Below are 11,327 nucleotides of genomic sequence, written 5' to 3' on the forward strand. Positions count from 1 at the left end.
TGTGAGAAAATGCGGTTAAAAAAAATGGATATTAAATATTTTTATTTTAAAATATAAATATTAATAGTAGAAAACTTAAGACCGTTAACTGTCATGCAATTTTATAAATCAATATTAATAATTATAATAGTTTGTGTTTTTTTTTTTTCTTTTTTTTTTTTCATCATGCAATCAGAGAATTGTATTAAAAAGTACAGTGGATAACAACTCATAATACAGATCAAAGCGAGAGAAATCAAGCCAACACATATTTAGTTCAGCCCACAATACTGTGAAACAGAAGCCTAATCCAATACTGTCCAATCCAAATGAAAATATTAAACAGCCATGAATTCTGTAACACTGACTGATTATTACCGCCAACCAATCGACATTGCCAACCGATCAATACCGCCGGACATGCTTTTCATTGAAGATGATGAACAAACCAACCGACGACCCAGAAACCCACGTGATATCCAAGAGCCATTGCCAAACCACCCAGTTGCCAACATGTAAACCAACGAGCAGAGAGAATTCAACCAAAACACAGAAGACTAGATGCAATCAAAGACGACAGAGTAAAACAGCAAAGCCCGTTATATATAAATCGCATGGAAAAGGCTGCCAAAACCAACCACAGACAACCGGCCATAAGTTTTAAGTATCCACCGTAGACTATCCAAAGAAAAACGGTCGACCAATGATATTTTCAGTCTGTTATAGCCATGGAGTTGCGACTAGCACCTATTGAGCACAGCCAAATGTCACTAGAACTAAACACACATCCAAATAACTAACGATAAAACAAAATCTGCAAAAATTAGATAATGCCGCCGAGCTAAAGAAAAAATCGAGATCGAGATTTTTAATCGATGGCCAAAATAAGCAACTCGCGACCTCCCTTCTTCCTCTGCTTTTTCTCTCTCTTTTTCTGTTTATTATAGAGAATCATTATTTACTTGTCACTTGTTAATAATTCCATCTTTCAAATTTGCGTCAAATTATTACTTATTATAAACTTGAAGGATTAAATAATAATATATTTAATTGTAATTATTAATTGGACCGGAATATAATTTTTCACAAAATTTTGTATAAAAAAATAAAAAAATAAAAAAGGAAAGCGGAAGTAAAACTGCAAATGCAAAAATCCAACGGTCAATGGACAAGATGCTTTTTCTCTTTGTGTAGAGAGTAAAACTGCAACTCTGTTTTTCAAGGAAAATTTTCTTTTCTTCTCCGTTTAAGCTTAGAAAACATCGAAACAGCAGAATCCCAACACAGAAATTATTCACAAGCATTCTTCTCTCTGTCTGTAACAATGGCATCTCCTAATACTAATGGGTTTTCTGCTTTCGAAGACGTTCCTCGAGCTGCCGACATTCCCGTTTATGCGGTGAGTCTTCCTAAAACAAAAATCATCGTTCACTTAATAAACTTCTTTTGGGTATATCATAAAATTTGTTTTTTTGGGAGAAATTCTGCTGTTAAAAATACGTGATTGAACAGGTGACGGCTGCTTTTAGTAAAGATCCTAGTCCGGTTAAGCTAAATTTGGGGGTTGGTGTTTACCGAGCAGAGGTGAGTCTCTCTCTCTCTCTCTCTCTCTCTGTTTATTTGTTTGTGTGATTTGTTCCTACTCGAGAGAATTAAAGGTGCTTGTCATTCAATGGATCTTATATATTCAATCCATTAATTCACTTTGTGCAAATGGGTTTCCAATTGTTAATCTTGTGCTGGGCTTATTCATGAGATAACAGGATGGAAAACCTCACGTGTTGAATGTAGTTAGACGAGCTGAGAGACTGCTAATTGATGACACGTAAGGTGCTTCATCAGCGTCCATTGAAGTTTAGCTTGCTGCAGTTATCAAACTCTAAATCTAATTTGCATGATCTCCAGGTCTAGAACTAAAGAATATCTCCCTATTACTGGGTTGGAAGAATTTATTAAATTGAGTGCACAGCTTGTCTTCGGTGCTGATAGGTACTGTGGCTTTAACCCGCGCACATCACATATTAGATTCTTTATTAAGTAATAAAATTCTCTAAATTGGGTGTTATGCTAACTGGATTGTGCTATAGCCTGTTCTAGTAACTCTTTTTTATGCTTAAATTTGTTTACTCTAGGACTTTGCTTTATTGGGACACATTGACCAACCAAAGGTGTAGGCAGGGGCAATGGCTTCTTGAAATTTTAATTTTTAACTGGGAGTAGGTTGAATATGAGTTTATTTTTAATATATTGCTATGTTTAGCCCCTCATTTAAAAAAAAAAAGTTCAAGAAGTTGATTTTTTTTGTTGATATAACTGAACAAAAATTTAATGAGTTCAAATTTAATAAATTAGAATTATATTTTTACTAAATCTAATTTTAGTTAAAATATAATTAGTTTAACATAATTATATTGAATTTAAACTTGGTAAATGTATATTTTGCTTCTATTAAGTATAAATATTGCTGTAGTGAATATTTTGACCCCTTTTAAGTATAAATTCTGCATCCGTCACTGTTGGGACATATTCCTTTCTTTGCTGGTTGCATATTTCATCTTCTTCAAAATAGTGATGCTATCACAGAGCACAGAGTGACTACTGTCCAGTGCGTGTCCGGTTGTCTGTCATTGAGGATTGGCGCTGAGTTTTTAGCAAAACATTACTACCAAGTAAACCATTTACTTTAATTACCTGTTGTTTTGTTTTTATTCAATTTCATAATTTCATTTGTACGATGCCATGATCAGATGTTAGTTGACCTTTTTGTTTACTTTGATGTCCAGCATACAGTATACATTCCCGAGCCAACATACGGAAATCATCCAAATTTTTTCTCAGCAGCAGGTCTTACTTTGAGGACTTACCGATACTATGATCCAATAACAAATGGGCTGGACATTCAAGGTTTGCATTTTATATTCTATGTGGTGCACTGGATTTCCACTAGTTTGTCATTATAAATTATACCATCCATTATATCTTTCCCATATTTGGTTGCTACAGGTTCTCACTTAATTTTCTCTTGCCTTTTAAGAATGAATGATGCATTCTGAAGCAGAGCCTTACTTCCCTTGCAAGGAAATTGGTGTAGGAAGGAGTTGTTTTCCGTGCTTTGTGGCTTCAATTGATGTCATCATTTGTTTATTCTGTTGGTTTTAGGACTGTTGGAGGACCTTGGTTCTGCACCATCAGGAGCCATTGTGCTTCTCCAAGCATGTGGTCACAACCCTACTGGTGTTGATCCAACTGTCGAGCAATGGGAGCAGATCAGGCAGCTGATAAGGTTAAAAGGACTGTTACCTTTTTTTGACTGTGCTTATCAGGTAGACAACTATTAGAATAAAGTTAAAACCTTCAGAAGTTCAGCTTTCCTTGAATGCATGATAACGTTCATCTCCCCTTTTTTTTTGAATGATGGATTCTGCACCATCCAGGGTTTTGTGAGTGGAAATTTGGATATGGATGCACAATCTATTCGGATATTTGTAGCAGATGGTGGTGAATGCCTTGTCGCTCAATCTTATTCAAAAATAATGGGAATTTATGCAGAACGTGTTGGTGCGCTTAGCATTGTAAGGCAGCATTTATTATAAACCATTTTGTGACTGCTTTAAAATGTTGTCAACCACTGTTTCATTTTTCCTTATAATCACGACTTTGTATCAGCGATAGCATATGCAAGTTTCTTTCTTTTCTTCGTCAATTATCTACTGATAATCCAATTGTGTGGCTATTTCTTTATTGTGTATTCAAGACGTTTATATTTTCTAGGTATGCAAGACAGCAGATGTGGCCAGCCGAGTTAATAGCCAACTAAAACTTGTGATCAGACCCATGTATTCGAACCCACCCATACATGGAGCAGCTATTGTGGCTACCATCCTAAACGACAGGTATCATATTACCCATTTATCGTCTTCCTGGTCAAGATAACTACTAATATTTTAAATTGGGATAATTATCGTCTTATCCTTATAGTTTGACCTAACATTAAAATGCATTTATTTTGTTAATCACATTTTCAATTTAACAATGATTTCAAGTCACAGGAGTACGAGAATCCACCATCACCTAATTATTAGCATAAAATCTAGTATATGTAAAATTAGTCATTAATGAATGGCTGGAGGTGCAGATTTGACAGTCCCTTCTGTTGGATCCAAAACCATCATGGATCCAAACCAAGAAGCAAACGAGGGTAATTACTGCCAATAGAGCATAGAGGCAATCCTTAGAGCTCCTAATTTTCCATAGGTAGTGTCCTTTATTTCCTCAGCACCTTCTGGGAAGACCATCAAGTAGCCTCGTGGAACGCCAATAGGCTCAAAAAATAGGCCAAAACCACCTAGCATTGTGACTCAAGACAGTGCAAAAGCATTAAGGGCTCATGCAATGAAGGTTATTATGGATAACGAATAGATTAAAACCATATTTGATAAAGGACCATATCGTTTGGCTAAGACGAAATAAGAGAAAAGAAGATTGAAAAGTGTGTTTCTAATAGCTAAGGGATACTATTTATAATAGAAATAAAACCCTAATAGGCAAAATTACGAAAATACCCAAAATATCCAAAATGATATTTCTAATTAGAGTAGAAGTCTAATACAAACAACTATTAGATAAAGAACCCCTAAGATAAAATTTAGAAATCTAATAACAAATGCATAAGATAAGTTACTAGGGATAAGATAAGGTAGCAGAGATAAGATAATAGATAAATATAATCTATTTGTTATAGATTTAATTTATCTGTTATCCATAACTTGAAAAAAGATTTTGTCCTCAAGCTCAAAGGCAGACTATGCAGCCTGAAAATAATTGTTTGACTTTGTTTGACTCCCATGTAGCTTCAGATTTAGGGCAGTCTTGCCAACTAACTAATAATTTCCAAACTTGGGTGTTTAGACCAAAAGCAATAACTCTGCGTCCCTTTTCATCATCACACGAGGAAAAGCCAATTTTGGCATTTTGGGGCACCACAGATATCTCTATCCTCTCATTCACTTGTTGACCAAAATTTTATTGGCTACTACTTGATATATCTTGGTTATGGTTTTCCTTCCTATTGAAGGTATGAACTAGTTCAAAGATTTGCTGAGCTAAGTCATTCAAAAGTGATTGTTATATGAAGGAATTCAACTTCTCTGATAGATTTGTTGAATCGTCCATGACAACCACCTTTTCCACCAAAGATAAATGCTTAGCTATAGTTTCAAACAAAACTCGTTTCTTTTCTTATTCATGACATTGTTATTGATACCGTTCCTAAGATAATTGGATATAGGAATCCAATTTCTGTTGTAAACTGGATTGATCTCCCATGACGCTTTTGCTTTGATACCAAGTTGTTACGGTCCCGGATCATAGATCGCGTCATAGGATGATAGATGGAGAATGAGCTCATTAGAGAAAGAACTCTTAACACCTCAGTCGTTAATGAGAGTCTTAAATCTCACAATTTTAGGAATAAATTTTGTTTGCTTTATTGAATAAAAATAAAGCTCTTATACAGTGGAGGTTCATACAATCATAATACTTCTAATTAGAGTAAAAGTCTAATATAAGCAACTATTAGATAAAGAACTCCTAAGATAAGATAACAAAAATCTAATAATAAATGCATATACTAGAGATAAGATAGCAGAGATAAGTTAGTAGATAAATATAATCTATTTGTTATGGATTTAACTTATCCATTATCCATAACTGAGGTCAACTTATGTTGTGGTGAGAGTTTAGTTAACTTTGCAATGAGGAAACATGGAATATGTGCACTATGGTTTTAAATCGCGGTCACAGTAGCAAGTAATGGAAACAGGCCTGTAACGGCCGTAACGTAACGATAACGATCTGGTGCTACGCAAATTTTTTAAAAAAATTTGCAAAGTTCATAAATGAAATGATATTGATTAGATTTAATTCAAAATAATATATACAAATGCATAATAAATATAAATACATAAAATATAGATTATTTAACTTAAATTAAACATCATATAGTTTAAAATAAGAAAAATCAATATAATCTTTATAGATCGAGTAAACTAATAGCTCAAAGTACAATTTTAATTCAAAACTAACACTTTAATCCACAAAACTTTTAAAAAAAAAAAAAAGGAAGAAACAACAATTAAAAATTAAAATAGATAACATTTAACTAATTTAACTAATTTTTTTGAAGAAATAAGTTTGGAAATAGAGTAGTTTAGGATGGATCTAAGCTTATATGAGAAATATGCAGGGAAGATTGAAGCTTATATGAGAAATATATAGGGAAGATTGAAATTTGAAAGAGAAAGGGAAGAGAAAACTAAAAAAAGTAGTCTCTGAAGCTGCTGAAAAGTGTAGAAACTAATGAAAATGAGAATAGGGAGCAGAAAAGAAAGGATATAAAAGAATTTTAATTATTGGTGATGACTATTACCGTTACGTAATGGTAGGTAATGGCTGTAATGGTTGGTACGCCTGTAAATCAAGAGGGGTCATTGTATAACCGGGTAACAGGTAACGCTCCCCCAAAACTCGTTATAACATAACGGTATGTTATTTAAAACCATGATGTGCACTTAGTTGAAGTGGTTGTGTAACCAATGTCGGCCTAGGGCAATGAGCTTCATTTGGGGCCATTAAGACCCTTTGTGTCTAATTTGAGATATACATGCAATCAATGATAATGAAGGGAGAAAGTTGAAACAAAGGGTGATGGAAATAGTGATTGGAGTTGGGCTTTATTTGTATATGAAGGGTAATTTTGGTATTATCACATTTTCCTTACTATAACTATAAGAGAGAACATTGACTAATTAATGGCAAAAGGGGTTAAAAGAGGACAAATGTCCTTTTAGATTGACAAAAATTAATTACAGGGAGTTTTTAATATAATTAATAAATTACAAACATTTTAATTAGTAGGTCAAACTAAAGAGATCATCATTACCCGTTTAAATTTGCAACCTATAGGTTCTTTTTTTTTTGTGTATTTCCATATGAGAATCAATAAATAAATATGTGTATAAGGCCACTTGCTCTTGTTGTTGCAACTAAAGAAGTAACATAGGACGCATAAGAATGTTATACGTGCTTATATATAAAATATGGATAAAACGGGGTGTGACCTCTCATCATTTTGTGAGAATAAGAGAAGAGTCACTATAGGAAATTTGATGATCCAAATTAACCAAATGAAGGTAAATCATTAGAAGAATAATTACTATGTTATGGATGAAATTGTTGGTTTTTAAGGGGGAGGAAAACAAGAGATATAATTGAAGATTGAATGGTCTTAAAATTTTATTGATCATACTGCTGTTTATACAACCGAATGTAACTGAAAAATCGAAACAAAATCATTAAAATTTGAATCTTGGGCAACTTAAAATCTTAGCATATATTATCTAACAAATCAAATCAAAACGATAATTATAATTATAATTTAAGTTATCAAATTTAGCTTATCTTTGACTATTTCAATAGCTACATCATCATTTCGCAGTTTATCATGTCAAATATTTAACACTCCTTAGCTTACAAGCTGCAAATTCTAAAATAACTCTTCCACCTCCTTCTCTTCATGTTGATCCACAAAAATTTTGACTTCTTGTGGTGATTTCCAAAATTGTGAAGTGCCCCATATATTTTCTGCAATTTGCATATGGTATCCACTAACACTCGTGTTGTGGATGAATGGTCTTTTTACAATATGTACAACTTAGAAAATCTCCATTCCTGTTATATTTGAATTTGAATATGAATGTGTATGTGAATTTGAGTGTGAATATGAAGTTTGTTTTTTCATGACTTGATATTTGTGTAACCTCAAATGTTCCTTGAGAATTTGACTTTGATTTTGTTTTGTTGGAGATGCTTGGCAGTTTTTTTTTAGCTCAACTTTGTTGTTTTGGAGAATTCATTTTTCTCCTCTTTCTTCTTCTTTTTTTTTTTTTTCTTATTTTGAATCTCTTTCAAAATTTACATGTCTATGATAAATTAGTTCTGATAACAACTGTTAGTTTTTAAAAGGAGGAAAACAAGATATATAATTTAGAATGAATTGGTCTTAAAATTTAATTAATCATATTGGTATTTATACAACCAGATATAACTAAAAAATCTAAATAAGATCATAGAAATCTAAATCTTAGGCAACTTAAAATCCTAACATGTGTTATCTAACAAATCATTTAAATTATCAGATTTAGCATATCATTGATTGTATCAGCAACCACATCATCATTTAGCAATCTACCAAGTCAAATTCAATAAAAAGCAAAGAAAAGCTTATGAGTGGTGAGATACAACTTAATGAGAATATAAGAGAGAGAAAAGAAAAGTAATATCTAAATCACTCTTTCTGATTCAAGTTTTTCAATTCTATGTTTGTAGGGATATGATCTCTGAATGGACTGTTGAGTTGAAGGCAATGGTTGATCGACTTGTTAACCTTCGGGGGCAACTCTATGATGCTTTACGTGACAGAGGTAACCTGCTAGACTTGCAGTGTTTGTGTTGGATCATTGGGATTGAGAGTTACTGAATTGACCTTATCAATTGCTAAACAACCAAAGCTTAAAGCCTTTTGAACCCATCAAAATTTCAAAAGGGCACCAGCAGCAGTGAAATGCTGGAACTACTTGTTCCAAGATTCGCGTTTGGATTCAGAGTTTTGATTCAAAAAATTTTTCTTGAGGAGCTTTTTTACTGCATGGAACTGTAAGCATGCTGGCTTTGTTCTGCATCTTAAAAATAATTTTTTATTTTTCCTTTTTCAAATTGATCTGCATCTCAAGTTCAATGTTGTGTGAGGTGGTGTTAGATGCAAGTTGGCTGTGTATGTATATTGGATTATGGAAAAATTACTATCAGGTCCCCGAGTTTTTAATAAATTCATTAGTTCATCCTTATTTCAAAATCATTCAATTAAAATATCTTTTTATTTTGTAAAATTTAACTCTTTGGTCATTCTTTCAAAGCAACCCTTAGTCAATTTATTTTAATCTCAGTCAAAAGGACTACATAGTATTTAAAATTATAGAGTTGTATTTTCCAATATACAGGGACATTTTAATTGAGTGATTTTGAAATAGGGACGAACTAGTAAATTTTCTAAAATATTAGGAACTTGATAGTAATTTATTCTTGGATTAAATCAGTATCAAGGAGGACCTGCATGTTAATGGGTTGAACCTTGCTGGACTTGGATTGTATTAAATCAACCAGGAACTTAATATAAATAAACAATTTCAGTGTGGATTCTCATATGATAGAGGTGAAACTTTTGTCAGGAACACCAGGGGACTGGACCCACATTACAAGTCAGGTTGGAATGTACACTTTTTCTGGATTAAATGAGGAGCAAGTTGCCTTCTTGATGAAAGAATACCACATCTACATGTCACCTGATGGGTAACTAAATCCATCCTGTACTTTTTTTGTTTGTCTTAAAAAAGAACTGGTTTATCCACTTTTTTTTTCTTTTAGAAAAATTTACTATTTAATTATTGTGATATAGTAAAATTCATTAGCTGGTCCTTCAATTTTGAAAAATACATTAAAACATTCTTAAAATTTTAAAAAATCTAATAATTATTTCTTTCGTTTATTTTTGCTGTTTAAGTATTTTATCATTTGGTTCCTTTAGTATAATAAAGTTCACTAGTTGATTTCTGCGTATTAATGACATTTTAAATTTTTTTTTCAACACTTATGACTGAATTAACGGAGAGACTATTAGTAGATTTTTAAAATTTCAGAGATATTTTAATTTATTTTATAAAACTGAGAAATATCTAAGGAAGTTTCTTATAAATAGTAATTTTTTTTTTAACTTAGAACTTATCATGGCACAGGAGGATTAACATGGCAGGCCTCAGTAAGAAAACTGTCCCTTATCTTGCAGATGCAATGCATGCAGCTGTTACCTGCATACGGTAGATGATTTCCCAGTATGATTCTTCGTATGAGATAATTATATAGTACATCTTTATTTCATTTACCCTCGTGTAAGAATTCAATCTAATTTAATTGATTTCTCCTGTTAATTTTCTTATTTAGAAACGAATTCAAAGTTTTTTTTAATTTAAAATGTTTCATTAAAAAAAAAAATTAAATTCTTTTATTACAAAAATGAATTATTCAAAACGAACCCACCAAATATTCTAGAAATCGACATATATTGATATATAGGTTTCACAAACTTATAACTAATAAGCAGTTTTCTTTTTTTGGAGGGGGAGGGGAATCAGTACTGTAATTGCATGTGATAAGATCATTTTATGTAATATTTCAACATGAAATAGTAGGGGTTTTGTGTAATTTCTTCGTTCTTGTATGAGATTATAAAGATTTGGTTTTGTATTTTTTATTTTTATAGTGTACATTTATTTCATAATTCAGTTACAGTATTTAGATAGCCTATTGAGTATCAAACGTTAAATCTTTATTGTCTCATTTAAAAATAAATCTCATTCTTTCAATTTATTCAGGTTAATCTCTAAAATTTATTTTGATTAGAGTCACGTCATGTCGTATATATTTATAAAAATTATAATTTTTAATTTCACATCATTAAGACTTCTTGGATTAAAAATGTTAAATTTTTACACTTAGATCTTACTGAAACTAAAATGGTGACGTGGCTAGAATAGAGCTTAACTGTTATACAACAATTAGTTAATCTTGTAAGAAAGAGAATATTACGATTGATTAATTTTAAAAAAAAGAGAATATGAATTGGTGAACAGTCACTTCGACGCTAAGTCAGTAAACCAGAGAAAACAATAAATGACAAACTTGAGAGCATTTGTCTGGAAAAATAGCTTACTTTAATCTTTGGATCATTCTCTTTATATACGGTAAAAAGATAGATATAAATATAATATTTTCTGATAATTCAGCGATGATGTAACCGGTTTGCTGATAAGGGATCTTTACCAGCTAATTGATCAGGAATTCCGTGGTCGCAAGTGTAAAGGAGATCTGCTAGATTATAACTGTTAACAGTAACTTTCTTATGAAAACTCATCCAGACATTGAGAGAATGAGTCTATGTGATCTGAGACCAGGCTGACCTGTCTTAAGACCGGATCTTTTCTCTTAGTTCCGGATATAATGGTCGTTCGAGTCTTTCTGAGAGGCTGAGCATCCAGATAATTATGAGGAGTCAGACATCCGAATTTTCTTTTCTACGAGCGAGACCGTTTATCAGCTTGTCAAGTCCTTATCACGTGATCTTATTTTATAGTAATAATTCACAATTTACTTTGAAAAATTTTCTCATAACACTTTCTTACAATTATAGTTCGGCTTTTTAATTTTAAATGATGAAGCCCATTCTTTGAAAATTATAA

General features: G+C 32.1%; 1 protein-coding gene across 1 annotated transcript; it reads left to right on the forward strand.

The window, feature by feature from the left end:
* The first annotated feature begins 1,108 nt into the window (after positions 1-1,108).
* LOC110612445 (aspartate aminotransferase, cytoplasmic) lies at positions 1,109-10,027 on the forward strand. The gene is made up of 12 exons (XM_021753235.2): positions 1,109-1,378; positions 1,492-1,563; positions 1,743-1,804; positions 1,885-1,968; positions 2,549-2,648; positions 2,763-2,883; positions 3,139-3,302; positions 3,414-3,551; positions 3,751-3,872; positions 8,365-8,459; positions 9,264-9,384; positions 9,828-10,027. The coding sequence occupies exons 1-12, from the start codon at positions 1,304-1,306 to the stop codon at positions 9,910-9,912; spliced, it is 1,239 nt and encodes a 412-aa protein (XP_021608927.1). The 5' UTR covers positions 1,109-1,303; the 3' UTR covers positions 9,913-10,027.
* The last annotated feature ends 1,300 nt before the right edge of the window (positions 10,028-11,327 follow it).

The sequence above is a fragment of the Manihot esculenta genome, chromosome 3, assembly GCF_001659605.2.
Source record: "Manihot esculenta cultivar AM560-2 chromosome 3, M.esculenta_v8, whole genome shotgun sequence".
NCBI classification, from domain to species: Eukaryota; Viridiplantae; Streptophyta; class Magnoliopsida; order Malpighiales; family Euphorbiaceae; genus Manihot; species Manihot esculenta.